The sequence below is a fragment of the Bufo bufo genome, chromosome 2 (assembly GCF_905171765.1).
Source record: "Bufo bufo chromosome 2, aBufBuf1.1, whole genome shotgun sequence".
NCBI classification, from domain to species: domain Eukaryota; kingdom Metazoa; phylum Chordata; class Amphibia; order Anura; family Bufonidae; genus Bufo; species Bufo bufo.
The window spans coordinates 252,848,685-252,864,473 of NC_053390.1; the positions used below are offsets into that span (position 1 = coordinate 252,848,685).

Genomic DNA, 15,789 nt, shown 5'->3' on the forward strand with positions numbered 1-15,789 from the left:
CAATGATTATGATGCTGGTTCTCAACAACCACTTACTTTTAGCTCACAAGTGACACCCGGCTGAAATCAGCATTTCTGTCACTATTTTATGCTGCCCCCAGTGAGGTCAGCATAAAGATGATAGGTTCCCTTTAATACAGTTAGGGTATGGCCACATGGGCAGGTTTCCTGATGCAGTTTTGGAAACCAAAATCAGGAGTGAATAAAAAAAATAGTCGTATACGTTCTCTCCTTTTATGACCCAGTTTTGATTTTGGCTTCCAAAACTGCATGGAGAAACCTGACCGTGTGGCCGTACCCTTGCTTTAGTCATCTTGAGGCTGTTGATCAGTGTCCCATTGGTTTCTTATATCTTCTGGTAAAGGGTTGTAGTTGGGGTCTGAGGGAGGATCATCAAATAGTTGTTTCCTGCAGAAGACATTAAAGACAAGGCTGCTCATCATAGCACAATGAATAAAGTTCTTGGTTGTATTCATACTTCAGAAGGTAATAGGTATGCTTGGTTTTTCAGAGTGCACTCCTTGAACACGTCCTTGTCTCCATGCCATATTTTGTTTTAATACAGTGCATTATCCAGTACAAGATGTTCTGATTTAAAGTCTCTGCAAATAGTGTCTTAACGCAACCACTGCCTATTAGCTGAACTCCTGCCAGCATACTATATCAACACATGGCTGAAGTTAGGACACGTCATCCGGGTTTATCATACTCACAGAATTAATGGCGTAACTAACAGCTTCTTTCCCCCTGGTTGGTTTGGGAAAACATCCTCAAGAAAGAAGTAAATGTGCCCAGCTGCGATGCCTGAAATAGGGAAAAAACCATTCAAATGACGTGGTGTGAAAAGAGAGCCAACTGTGAACATGTGTAACATAAGGTTATAATGACTTCACAGTACACCTAGAAGAAATAGATCTTACCTAGTGCATCCACAAGGATGGAATCGCCCACTAGTACGGAGATGCATATAAACACCCAGGGCAGGTAAGGGGCCTGAACTGTCACAAGTCCAAGGATGTTGATTCGGACCAAAGGATTTCTGCGGCACCAAACGTACATCAACATCAGAGTAAAAGCCGGACCCAGGAACAAGAGATTGACAAAAAGACCAAATGTCTGTCTCTTGTTTAGGAGAAAAGGGGGATAGTGAAATATTTAGGTATACATGATTAGATTATTAAAGGGGTTTTCTGAGATTTTGATAATGATGATCTATCTTCAGGATAGGTAATCAGTATCTGATGGGTGGGGTTCTGACATCCGGGACCCCTGCCGATCAGCTGTTTCAGAAGGCATTGGCGCTCCTGTGAGTGCTGTGGCCTTCTCGCTGCTTACCAAGCACAGGCCGTACATTGTATAGCAGCTGTGCTTGTTATCTCGCACAGCCACTGTATAATAATTATATCCTGTTAATGAAGTCACTGGCCTATTGTCCGGATACACATTCACTTTTATACAGTGTTGGTACCAACAGAAAATGTCTAGGTTCAACAATTTTGATCAGTCTTAGGGCTCATTCAGACGGCTGTATGCTGTCCGCAGAAATGCGGATCCGTATTTTTTTTGCGGATTAGATGCTGTCCCATTCACTTCTATAGGGCCCTTTTCTTCCATTGCTCGGCAAAACAAATGAAACATGAACATGTCCTATACTTGTCAGTGAAAATCAGGACATGGCCCTATTGAAGTCTATGGATCAGCAAAAAAAACGGATCCGTCTGAATAAGCCCTTATGATAAATGAACTGGGCACTCTCAGGATACAGGGATCACACAGATATTTATTAATATATAAGGCAAAAAACGACAATAAAAGAGAGAATATGGCCCTCCTGTAGGAAAGCTATGTATAAAACAACACTTGCTCACTATAACCGGCACTCTGACTCTAGATGGATATTATAAACTACACATGGCATATTCTAACATTAAAACGACAATAAAAAGGTACATCATAGATTATTCACACAATAAAAGAATCGCACAATTAAAACGCATATATATCGCAAATGCTGAATTTTTACTGGGAAAACTACAATTGCGAGTTGTTCCCCAACTCACTGGCAAAGTTGTGAAGCTCCAAGGTAACAGTTAGAGGCACCGTGACGTGATAGTCCCACAACAAAACAGGTATAGCGGCGTCCCGCTCTATATTCAACCAGTAGCGTCCCACTGGGCTAATAGCATTTGAGTCTTGTTAAATCTCTTGTCAGCAAATATTTGATGAAAAAGATAGTCTTACCGGAAAGATTCTCCTCACCACTTCGCTGCACACCGTCGCTCTGCTGGGTCGTGTTTTTAATTACCTCCAGGCTTTTTTGAGCGGTCAGGTTGTTAAAATCCCACGTAGGTAAAAGTTTGGCATGTGCAGCCCGGTCTCTGCTGTAGGCTGTCACGAATTCTTTATACTTGAACCTTATCGTGGTGTTTAGCAGTATGGACAGCCTTAAGGAGTGAGGACCAATAGATAGTGCCGGAACCTCGCACCATACTGCTAAACACCACGATAAGGTTCAAGTATAAAGAATTCGTGACAGCCTACAGCAGAGACCGGGCTGCACATGCCAAACTTTTACCTACGTGGGATTTTAACAACCTGACCGCTCAAAAAAGCCTGGAGGTAATTAAAAACACGACCCAGCAGAGCGACGGTGTGCAGCGAAGTGGTGAGGAGAATCTTTCCGGTAAGACTATCTTTTTCATCAAATATTTGCTGACAAGAGATTTAACAAGACTCAAATGCTATTAGCCCAGTGGGACGCTACTGGTTGAATATAGAGCGGGACGCCGCTATACCTGTTTTGTTGTGGGACTATCACGTCACGGTGCCTCTAACTGTTACCTTGGAGCTTCACAACTTTGCCAGTGAGTTGGGGAACAACTCGCAATTGTAGTTTTCCCAGTAAAAATTCAGCATTTGCGATATATATGCGTTTTAATTGTGCGATTCTTTTATTGTGTGAATAATCTATGATGTACCTTTTTATTGTCGTTTTAATGTTAGAATATGCCATGTGTAGTTTATAATATCCATCTAGAGTCAGAGTGCCGGTTATAGTGAGCAAGTGTTGTTTTATACATAGCTTTCCTACAGGAGGGCCATATTCTCTCTTTTATTGTCGTTTTTTGCCTTATATATTAATAAATATCTGTGTGATCCCTGTATCCTGAGAGTGCCCAGTTCATTTATCACAAGTTGCACGTTATTTTTAGTGGACTGGGTGAGTCCACTTTACTGAGTGCACCTCTGCTTGGTCTTTGTGTGTTCCTGTGCGCCTCATTTACTACTTTTTTTACTGAATAAGCCCTTAGTCTATGATTTTTGCAGAAAGGCAAAAAAAAAAAAAAACCTGAGGTAAGAGCCTGCACAAATAAATCCATGATGTAGGTAATCTGACTGATACATGTAGGAACTATACAGGCATGGCAGTGCAGGAATTGGCAGGATAGTGGCATTTTTATTGAACACTAGGTGACTATAGGTATTTCATTTAAGGCTGGGTTTACATCAGCGTTATGCATTCCATTATAGTTTTCCGTTATAACGGAATCCTTAAGATGGAAATCAAAATGGAAGCCTTTAAGAGGCATTCTGTTTTGATCCGTCATAATAGAAGTCTATGGGCAAGCATAACTGATCCGTCTGGTTTCCGTTCTGCAGGACAGAAAACAAAGTTCTGTCGACAGGGCTTTGTTTTCCGTCCTGCATAACAGAAACCAGACGGATCCATTATGCTTGCCCATAGACTTCTATTAATGACGGTTCAAAACGAAACGCCTCTCAAAGGCTTCAGTTTTGCATTCCATTCTATTCGGAACCTATAACGGAATGTCCTAACGCAAGTGCGAGCCCACCCTCACTTGATGAATGTGTGCACCACCATACAAGCTTGGTGCTGTGTGCATGAGGCCTAAGACTGCTATCACACGGTCTTAACACATGCATTCTAACATCCATATTACGGCACAAAACCTGACCTTCAGCAGTCAAGCAATCTGCGCTTTTTTCGCATAAAAGGATACGGTAATGATGAGTCCTCCAAAGAGAAACATGAATACAAAATCCGCTGTGCGCCCCCTAAAGGACGTTTCTTCTAACATTTTAGAATATCTATACCTGGATAGAACAAAATATCTGTAAAGGAAACTAACAAGATGACAGAACCAAATGAAAGGAGTTGTCTGATTGGGGTGGCAGGGCATGGGCTGAAAATAAAATACACTCCTCACCTTGTCATAGCCTTCTGTCCATGTGTATATTCACGTCACACTTTTGCTTCAGCAGGTACCATTAAACCTGGGCTACACTGACTTCACTGACTTTTTGTAGCTAGCCTGATTGATTTTAACTATTGAGTGACAGCAGCAGTCCACAAGATTGTATTCAACTGAATGCATTCGTTTGGACTGCAGTTGTAGTTCAACAGTTAAAATCAATCAGTCGCACTACAAAAAGGTGAGAGAGAGAGAGAATTTTTAGATCTCCGGCAACAAATTATAACTTTTATATGTTGTTCCCTTTCTCCAGTACCTCTGCTAGAATTTTTAGAATAAATTCACAACTGGTTGTTACCAGTTGGGGGTGTGTCCCTGCACAGTCTGCCACTGGCAGCACAGATTGGATAGTGTCAGACTGTAGGGACACACCACCAACTGGTACCACAATGATGGGCCTTTATTTGTGAACTTCTAGCACAGGGATGCTCAACCGGCGGACCTCCAGCTGTTGTAAAACTACAACTCCCACCATGCCCTTCTGTAGGCCGTCCGGGAACGATGGGAGATGTAGTTTTGCAACAGCTGAAGGTCCCCAGGTTGAGCATGCCTGTTCTAGCAGGAACAAGAGAGGAATGCCCAACACAGTCATGAGAATAAATCCTCCAGAACTAACACATGGAATACTTATTTACTAAAATGGGCATAACAGAAGAGGTGACTGGTCCGATTTAAGATCATGCATTGTAGGCTACTTTCACACTCACATTTTGGGCAGATCCGTCATGGATCTGCAAAAACCGATCCGTTACTATAAGGCTACTTTCACACTAGCGTTCAGGTGTCCGCTCGTGAGCTCCATTTGAAGGGGCTCACGAGCGGTCCTGAACGCAGCTGGACGGCCCTGATGCATTCTCAATGGAGGCGGATCCACTGAGAATGCATCCGCCTGCCAGCGCTCAGCCTCCGCTCCGCTCAGTGAGCGGACACCTGAACGCTGCTTGCAGCGTTCGGGTGTCCGCCTGGCCGTGCGGAGGCGAGCGGATCCGTCCAGACTTATAATGGAAGTCAATGGGGACGGATCCGCTTGAAGATGACACCATATGGCTCAATCTTCAAGCGGATCCGTTCCCCGTTGACTTTCAATGTAAAGTCTGAACGGATCCGCTCAGGCTACTTTCAGACTTAGAAAATTTTCTAAGTTATAATGCAGACAGATCCGTTCTGAACGGATGCAAACGTCTGCATTATAGGAGCGGATCCGTCTGATAAAACATCAGACGGATCCGCTCCGAACGCTAGTGTGAAAGTAGCCTAATACAACCGCATGCATCTGTCTTCGATGGATCCGTTACAATAATACAACGGCATGCATCTGTCGGATCTGTTTGTATGATCTGTAACATAGCCAAGACTGATCCGTCATGAACTCCATTGAAATTCAATGGGAGACGGATCTGTTTTCTATTGTGTCAGAGAAAATGGATCCGTCTCCGTTGACTTGCATTGTGTGCCAGGATGGATCCATTTGCCTCCGCTTCATCAAGCGGACAGCAAAACACTGCAAGCAGCGTTTTGGTGTCCGCCTCCAGAGCGGAATGGAGCCTGATCGGAGGTAAACTGATGCATTCTGAGCGGATCCTTTTCCATTCAGAATGCATTAGGGCAAAACTGATCCGTTTTGGACCGCTTGTGAAAGCCCTGAACAGATCTCACAAACGGAAAGCCAAAATGTGAGTGTGAAAGTAGCCTTATCTTGTCACATTAATAAGGCCAGTGACATACCGTATATTCTTTTTATTAAACTTGTCATTATTTAGAGGTCAGGTCCTTACTTATAGGTGAGGATACGTAAAAACCATATTGAAAAGAAAACTGAAACTCAGCTCTCCAAAGTACAGAAAATTGGTTACTAATCTCCAAATCTGTGAAAAGAAAACATCAAAATATTAATGAACTTATTGATCATAGTTTTCTCTTTGGATATGCACCGAGTATATTTGTAAAAATGAATAAATACTAAATAAGGAATAATAATAATAGTGCTGGGGAAAAACAAATCTCTTGCAAGCCAATAGAGCAAATTTACTACAAATGATGATGGCTCGGGCACTATTTAAAATATTAAAATATGCAAATCACTTCACTACCAGCAAGTAGGGCGTCTACTTGCTGGTAGCCGCCGCATCCTCCTTTTAAAAAACCGCCCCCTCCTCCTGTTGATTGACAGGGCCAGCGAGCGCTCTCCTCCTCCGGCTGGCCCTGTCAGCATTTCAAATCCCGCGCCTGTCTTCATTCGGCGCAGGCGCTCAGAGAAGGACGCTCGCCTCCTCAGCACTCCCTCAGTGCGCCTGCGCCGATGACGTCTTCTCTTTTGGTAACGTCATCAGCGCAGGCGCACTGAGGGAGTGCTGAGGAGGCGAGCGTTCTCCTCTCAGAGCGCCTGCGCCGAATGAAGACAGGCGCGGGATTTGAAATGCTGACAGGGCCAGCCGGAGGAGGAGAGCGCTCGCCGGCCCTGTCAATCAACTGGAGGAGGGGGCGGTTTTTTAAAAGGAGGATGTGGCGGCTACCAGCAAGTAGACGCCCTACTTGCTGGCAGTGAAGTGATTTGCATATTTCAAAAGATCGATTTTTTTATGAAACGAAGCCACAAACCAAGGTAAGAGTCCTATATAGGGAATAGTCGTTCAAAAAGGATTTTAACAAGCCCAAAAATGATAAATGTGTTTTGGGGGTGACAGAAGCCCTTTAAAGAAATACTCCCTGATACTGATATATGACTGTATTCTAAAGATGTTATATATTGTTATATGAAGTAAAAAATTTACAATAAAAATCTAATATAAAAAAAACGACTCCCTTTTTTTTTTTTTTCGACTTGCATTTCAAATAGATATTAGAACTCTTTTACTAATAGTTACATCTTTAGATGCTTACTTTATACAAATTCACATTTATTTTCAGTTACTGCATCATGTGGCTTAGACAGGACTAACCATTCTGTCCTTCTACTTGTAGTGTAACTGTCATGTTTCCATATAAAAAAATCTATGTTGGCATATGTTACTGCTGCTGCAGCATTATACATAAAGCAATCTTTAGTTTCTTCACATAACACTGGTTTCCTTGAGTATTTCTCTTAGTTACGGTTGTTTTGAATCCTCTGCCAGTTCTGAGGCCAAAGCTGCCTTCCCGAACTTGACATACACACTTCCTTTTTCCAGCAGCCAATCAGATTGGACTACTGAGACACGCTTCGTCCCTCTGTCTTCTGTTTATACTAAAGGACCGGCAGACAAGCCATAGCAACAATCTTTTAAGGGACCAGTGGAAAGTGACAGGGGTCATTAATGAAAGCTGTTCTTATAAGATAATTACAGATCTTTTGACAATCACTGACAGACTAACTCAGGTATACATGCCTAGCTCTAATAAACTAGCAAATAAAAATAAAAAATTAGTTTGTGTACCCCAGAAAGTAATTTTCTCTCCTTCCTGTGCAAAGAGAAACTACAAGCAGAGTCTGAAGGAAGATTATCATCTGCTGTATCTCCGCCACTCAGCAGCTCTTCTTTCTTCCTACTACAGCCCCCACCTCCTCCACACCAGCATAGAATGCCTAGGATCACTAAGGTATGAAAACATTAGATATTTCACGAAAACTTAAGTGTGATCATCGCGCTATTAAGAGATTTGTGGCTGATTCAGAGCACAGACAGGTTTGTGCATATAAAGGCACATTGAGGAAGATTTCTGCCAGATCCATGCATCGGATCAAGAGAGCAGTTGCTAAAATACCATTACATAGCAGCAAACAGATATTTGAAGCTGCTGGAGTCCCACGGACATCAAGGTGTAGAGTCCTCTAGAGTCTTGCAACTGTGCATAAACCTTCTATTCGGCCACCACTAACCAATGCTCACAAGCAGAAACGGCTGCATTGGGCAGAAAAATACACGAAGACTAATTTTCAAACAGTCCTGTTCACTTCGGCAGATTATATCCCCTATATACTGAACAAGAGCCACATCCACGGCACCTCCCTTTCGGAAACTTCTTAAAAATGTGATTATCCATTCGATCCTGACAACAAAGGGATCCCTAGACTCGCCCATTTCAGCATGCTACCAAGTCATAGGGACAGGCAACTTCCTGGCTAAAGCTGAACTTGAACACTTCTGCAAAGCACTTATCGCTAAATTTACCCCAGCCCAAGATCCTACATGGTTTGAAAGATTGGCACTGGGCCCAGCTACCCCCGAAGCAAGCATCTTATCTCCATTCTCTATAAGGCTTTAAATTCTCCATCAGAACAAAGTACTCCTGACTATATTAGAGCTTGGGAGAGGGATTTAACAATCACTCTTTCAGCACCTGACATAGCAAACGTCCACAAGAAATCGCATGGCTTTTCTAGGTGTGTAAAAGTCCAAGAGCATTCCTTTAAAACCATGACGCGTTGGTATAACGACCCCAGTAAACTTAATAGGATGGGACTGAGGAGCTCTAACCTATGTTGGAGACGCAAACAACACGAAGGGACCCTGCGACACATAATGTGGTCTTGTCCCAACATCCGCCTCTTCTGGGACCAAATAGAACAAACAATTAATAAGATTTGTAAGTCTAGAATCCAGCTCGCACGGTCATCAGTCCTGTTGTGGCTACCCTCCCCCACCTGGAAACCGTCGATATCAGACCTACCAACAATATTGGTTCAGGTAGCAAGGCTACTGATTCCAATGCACTGGTTCCAAGCAGAACCTCCCACCTTGGAGCAGTGGTTGTCTAGGGTTGACCAGATATGCCTGATGGAGGAATTGGCGAACTGGGCAGATAGGTGACATTCTAAATACCTTGGAAAATGTTCTGCAAGCAAAAAGCATCATAAACGCAAACACGCACGCCAGATAACACACCCGAACGTCAGCTTATTTCAGTTCTATGGCTCCGGACATAAGGGGATCAAATGCAAAAAGGCTTCCATGCCAGAAACTGTTTGCTGCTCCCTCTTTTTTCTATTTATCCTGGTATCCCTGGGAAATCCATTTTAATGCCACAAGTTTACCTAAGTTGAATGTTCTAAATGTTTAATCTCTACATTTTGCAGTGACCTGTTGCTCCCCTCATCATCTTCCCATACCCCTTACTGTCTCCCCCTTCCCTCCTTAATTTCTACCTTCTCCCTTACCACCCCCCCCCCTTTTCGCAAAGAAGGTCTAAAACTTCTGAGTTATTGAATGCTCATGTTATTGCCGCTTATTCACCCTGTAATATTTCAATATAGTCTACTGAAAAACTCTTAATAAAAAGAGATTTGTTAAAAAAAACTGTCCTTTTCATTGATGAGTGCCGTGCAACCCTGGATGGTCCAGATGGATGGAGTAGTGGATGGTTAGTGAACGGCCACCCTGTTCCAACAAGGCTGCAACGTCAGCAAGGCGGTGGTGGAGTCATGTTTTGGGCCGGAATCATGAGAAGAGAGCTGGTCGGCCCCTTTAGGGTCCCCGAAGGTGTAAAGATGACCTCAGCAAAGTATGTGGAGTTTCTGACTGACCACTATCTTCCCTGGTACAGAAGGAAGAACTATGCTTTCCGTAATAAAATCATCTCCATGCATGACAATGCACCATCTCATGCTGCAAAGAATACCTCTGCATCAATGGCTGCTATGGGGATAAACGGAGAGAAAGTCATGGTGTGGCCTCCATCCTCCCCTGACCTTAATCCTATTGAAAACCTTTGAAGCATCCTCAAGCAAAAGATCTATGAGGATAGGAGGCATTTTACATCCAAACAGCAGCTCTGGGAGGCTATTCTGACATCTTGCAAACAAATTCAAGCAGAAACTGTCCAAAAACTCACAAGTTCAATGGTTGCAAGACTTGTGAAGCTGCTATCAAATAAGGGGTCCTATGTTATAATGTAACGTGACCTGTTAAAATGTTTTAAAATAAAGTGTTTTGAAACTTACTGTGCGTAATAATTTGGAACAGTGCATTGTAAGTTTTTTATGTTTAAAAAAAATACTGTTATCATTAGGTTTGTTCAATAAAATTTGAATTGTACTCTTAATAGTTGATAACATGAGAATTTAGGTAAATGAGAAAAATAGCATAATAATGTGGAATAGGGTGTAGAATGGACGGTGCTGTGCTTGGTGAGAATGGAGAAGGCCGCAGTGTTTTACTTTTAAGTGTTTTACAGCTCCTATAAACTACAAAGGAGAAACAGTATGCATGCATGGTCACCTCTCTGAAATGCAGAGCATAGGACCTGAGGACCTCTTTCTCCCAATATAAGGGAGTCCAGGAGAAAGGACTTGCACCTCTCAGATATCTATGGCATACCTTCTAAATAAAAGATCACATTGGGTAAAACACTACTGCACAGCCTGAGGGTTAATGCATGAGACAGGGATTCAAAGAACACCAAAGAGAGAATACAAGTTGGGTTGAGCGAACCCGAACTGTAAAATTCGGGTTCGTACCGAACTTTTGGATTTTTGGACCCCAAACTTTTCAGTAAAAGTTCGGGTTCGGTGTTCGGCTATTTTATGGCTCTTTTTGAAAGGCTGTGGAGCAGCCAATCAACAAGCGTTTAACTCTGTGCCCTTAGAAGATTTCACAGCCATGCCTACTAATGGCATGGCTGTGATTGGCCAGTGCAGCATGTGACCCAGGCTCTATATAAGCTGGAGTCACGTAGCGCTGCACGTCACTCTGCTGTTACTAGTGTAGGGATAGGATGCTGCTGCTGTGAGGGAGAGAATAGGAAAGAATCTTTAATCAGAAGTGCTTGTTAACTCAGTGATCTACATAGATTTAGTTGTGTGGGTGCAGTGCACAATCTTTTTACCCTGCCCTGAGCCCAGTGACACAGAAAAATAACTTTTATCCATCTGTTAGTTAGGTGGGCGGCGGCGGCCATTTTATGCAAGCTCAGTGCACTAGCATAGCATATGTGCTTTTGTGACATTCAAATCCAAGCTTGAAATACTTGTCAATGTGAAATAGAAGTAGGGGTGGGCGATAAAGACGATATAGACGATATAGGCAATATGCGATATAAATTTGTGCCACGATATGGATTTTGAGCATATCGCCTATATCGCCGGACCGCGATATGATCCTGAGCCGGCACAGTGGAGAAGGAGAGAGTCCCTCCCTCCCCACTGTGCGCGGCTGCCGCTGACCACCAATGACAAAAGAGGAGGAGGGGAGGGACTGACAGTAAATCATTGAGTTTTCACGATCTCAGTGAGCGCGTGAAAACTCAAATCCGATGGTATATTCTAACCCCCAGGCGTTCCCATGGTGACAGGGACGCTTGCCTGGGGGTTAGAACATACAGGGCCACGCCGCTGACAGTAGAACATTTTAAAAACTAATCAGTAACTTTAACTTTATTAATTGGTGATCTCTTTACTGTATACCTTACTAGGTCTTCGCTCCGGTAACAGCAGGCAGTGCGGGGGGCGGCGCTCACTCACTGACGTCACGCGCCTACTCCTCCCACTAGGCGACGCAGGCGCGTGACGTCAGTGGGTGAGCGCCGCCCCCCGCACTGCCTGCTGTTACCGGAGCTAAGACCTAGTAAGGTATACAGTAAAGAGATCACCAATTAATAAAGTTAAAGTTACTGATTAGTTTTTAAATGTATTCCTGTGAGCGTCGGGGGGGGGGGGGGGGGGGGATCTGTGGATGGCACCGTTTAGGGGGGGGGGAATCTGTGGATGGCACCGTTTGGGGGGGGGGGGGAATCTGTGGATGGCACCGTTTAGGGGGGGGATGATCTGTGGATGGCACCGTTTAGGGGAAGGGGGGGGGGGGGATGATCTGTGGATGGCACCGGTTAGGGGAAGGGGGGATGATCTGTGGATGGCACCGGTTAGGGGAAGGGGGGATGATCTGTGGATGGCACCGGTTTAGGGGAGGGGGGGGGATGATCTGTGGATGGCACCGTTTAGGGGAGGGGGGGGATGATCTGTGGATGGCACCGTTTAGGGGAGGGGGGGGATGATCTGTGGATGGCACCATTTAGGGGAAGGGGGGGATGATCTGTGGATGGCACCGTTTAGGGGAAGGGGGGGGGGGGTGATCTGTGGATGGCACCGTTTAGGGGAGGAGGGGGATGATCTGTGGATGGCACCGTTTAGGGGAGGGGGGGATGATCTGTGGATGGCACCGTTTAGGGGAGGGGGGGGGATCTGGGGATGGCACCGTTTAGGGGAGGGGGGGGATCTGGGGATGGCACCGTTTAGGGGGATCTGGGGATGGCACCGTTTAGGTGAGGGGGGGGATCTGTGGATGGCACCGTTTAGGGGGATCTGGGGATGGCACCGTTTAGATGGGGGGGGGGGGGGATCTGTGGATGGCACCATTTAGGGGAGGGGGATCAGCTCCCTGCTGTTGTGTGCACAAAGCACAGGGCAGCAGGGAGAGTGTAAAGTCCTATTCACCCTAATAGAGCTCTGTTAGGGTGAATATGACAAGGGTTCTAGCCCTTAAAGGGGTTGTCCCACTTCATTAAATACGGTTACATTAAATCATTGCCCCCCACTGAACATTTCTTCCAATACATGTAATTAAAAAAAACTTAGCATTCAGCCTAAAAACGCTCCTTTCTCTCTCCTTTGTTTGTGCTGGTATCCCATGGATACGGCCACATCTCGCCGGCCGCATCCATGCCGCACCTGCGCACTGGTAACTATTGCGATCCTACAGCCGGCCTCTCCCTCACACTGTGAGCGCGCACGTCCCATAGTTTTGCGCGGGCGCCCAATCATAGCAATGTATTACTGTTTTCTGGCAGCAGGAGGGAGCGCACAGCGTCATAGCAACCGAGGACGCCGTGCGCTCCCTCCTGCCGCCGGAATACAGTGATATACTGCTATGATCTATAAGAGAGTATCACTGTATTCCGGCAGCAGGAGGGAGCGCACGGCGTCATAGCAACCGAGGACGCCGTGCGCTCCCTCCTGCCGCCGGAATACAGTGATATACTGCTATGATCTATATGCTTTTTATCCGGGGCCAGGGTCCCGAATCAAACTACCACTGCCCCGAACCTCGCAACAAAGTCAGCAGGAGCCCCAGCATCTTCTCCTATACCTTGCCATGCGACATTCGCAGCTCCAGCCGCCGCATCTGCAGAGGCAACGGGACGGGCTGTGACGTCATGCTGAGCGTCCAATCAGCTGGCGGCCATGTCCTTCTACTCCGGTCCTGTGGTAGTTCTTACCTCATAACCATGAGTGCTGTCGGCGAGCCGCCTGGGAGCTTCAGCAAGAGGCTGCTGGTGACCGGCGGGGCGGGCTTCATGTAAGTGACTTGGCCCGCCGCCAGTGCTAGTAATCTTCTGATGACAGCCTGTGGGTGCAGTGTAGGGACATTACTGGGGGCAGTTTGGAAAGTTACTATGGGCACTATAGGGACATTACTGGGGGCATGAACATTACCGGGGGCAGTTGGGGGTCATTACTGTGGGCGTTATATAGAGACATTACTGCAGCCGGAATACAGTGATATACTGCTATGATCTATAAGAGAGTATCACTGTATTCCAGCGGCAGGAGGGAGCGCACGGCGTCATAGCAACAGAGGACGCCGTGCTCTCTGGTGCCCAGAAGGAGTCCAGGCGGCAATCCACAGATGCCCCCCACCCCATAAGTGCCATCCACAGATCCCCCCACCCCATAAGTGCCATCCACAGATCCCCCCACCCCATAAGTGCCATCCACAGATCCCCCCACCCCATAAGTGCCATCCACAGATCCCACCCACCCCATAAGTGCCATCCACAGATGCCCCCCCCCCATAAGTGCCATCCACAGATGCCCCCCCCATAAGCTGGGTAATAGGTCAGTGATAATATCAGACACCGGGAAAGCTGGGTAATAAGTCTATAAGACTTATTACCCAGCTTTCCCGGTATCAGATATTATCAGATACTTATTACCCAGCTTTCCCGGTGAACAATATTATTACAGACTTATTACCCAGCTTTCCCGGTGTCAGATATTATCGCTGACTTATTACCCAGCTTTCCCGGTATCAGATATTATCACTGACTTATTACCCAGCTTTCCCGGTGTCAGATATTATCACTGACTTATTACCCAGCTTTCCCGGTGTCAGATATTATCACTGACTTATTACCCAGCTTTCCCGGTGTACAATATTATTGTACACCGGGAAAGCTGGGTAACAAGTCTGTAATAATATTGTTCACCGGGAAAGCTGGGTAATAAGTCAGTGATAATATCTGATACCGGGAAAGCTGGGTAATAAGTCAGCGATAATATCAGACACCGGGAAAGCTGGGTAATAAGTCAGCGATAATATCAGACACCGGGAAAGCTGGGTAATAAGTCAGTGAATATATCTATCTATATCTAGCACAGATCATATGGCTACTAGCTAACATGCATTTGGGCTGTAGTGATTTATTGTTTTTGCTGCACAGAATGGGTTTGTAACACAGGTTTTATGTGTAACAGTGTATTAGAATGCAGGACAGCCACAAGTTACTACATTAGTTCACTATCATTGGTCAGTGGTCACTGAGTGATTCCCCAGCAGGGGGATGGGCTTTACATACTCTGCAGGCTCCAGAAGGATGACTCATCCACATGAACGAGCATGCAAGGACTGAACTCTCAGGGTGAGTCATGAGGAGGCGTGGCCAGCCTTCACTCAACTGCCTGAGCCAAACCAGGAAGTTATCAGGACATTTACTGTTCGTAAGAATGAAAAAGCAAAGTGGGACAACCCCTTTAAGGAGACTAATAGTTATTAAATAAAAAGTAAAAAAAAGTTTAAACACGTCCCCCCAAATATAGAAAACAATATATCGCAATATATATCGCATATCGCACATGCTTAAAATTATATCGCAATATAGATTTTAGGCCATATCGCCCACCCCTAAATAGAAGCTTGCAATACTTCAATAATTTTCTGGGTTTAAAAAATCACCCATTTTTTGCAAGACCATACATCTGGGGCCTTTGCAGCATTTGTCAGTGTGAAATCCGATCTTGAAATACTGCAATAATTTTCTGGGTTTAAAAAACACCCATTTTTGGCAATACCCTACATCTGGGGCCTATGCTGCATTTTTTTTTTTGTGAAATACAAGCTTGAAATACTGCAATAATAATCTGGGTTTTGGCAATATCCTTCATCTGGTGCCTTTGCAGCATTTGTCAGTGTGAAAGATAAGCTTGAAATACTTCAATAATTTTCTGGGTTTAAAAAAACACCCATTTTGGGCAAAAAACTTAATTTGCAGCCTTTGCTGCATCTGTCAGTGTGAGATACACGTGTTAGATACTGGTGTTCTATTCTGTTATTTAAAAAAACACCCACTTTGGGCAAAATACTTAATTTTGCAGCCTATGCTGCATTTGTTAGTGTGACATACAAGCTAGAAATACTGCAATAATAATCTGGGTTTACAAAAACACACATTTTTGGCAATATCCTACATCTGGTGCCTTTGCAGCATTTGTCAGTGTGTAAGACAAGCTTGAAATACTTTCAATAATTTTCTGGTTTTAAAATAACAC

The 15,789-nt window shown here is 44.8% G+C and overlaps 1 protein-coding gene across 1 annotated transcript in view; it reads right to left on the minus strand.

The window, feature by feature from the left end:
- Nucleotides 1–203: 203 nt before the first annotated feature.
- The window catches only part of DERL3 (derlin 3), a 40,026-nt gene continuing 24,440 nt past the window's right edge, over nucleotides 204–15,789 (minus strand). Inside the window, exons 3-7 of the mRNA XM_040416377.1 lie at nucleotides 6,066–6,139; nucleotides 4,023–4,116; nucleotides 921–1,116; nucleotides 714–804; nucleotides 204–408 (exon numbers count right to left, since the gene is read on the minus strand). Of these exons, the coding sequence (XP_040272311.1) occupies nucleotides 306–408; nucleotides 714–804; nucleotides 921–1,116; nucleotides 4,023–4,116; nucleotides 6,066–6,139 (558 nt within the window). The 3' untranslated portion in view covers nucleotides 204–305. The remainder of the gene's footprint in view (nucleotides 409–713; nucleotides 805–920; nucleotides 1,117–4,022; nucleotides 4,117–6,065; nucleotides 6,140–15,789) is intronic.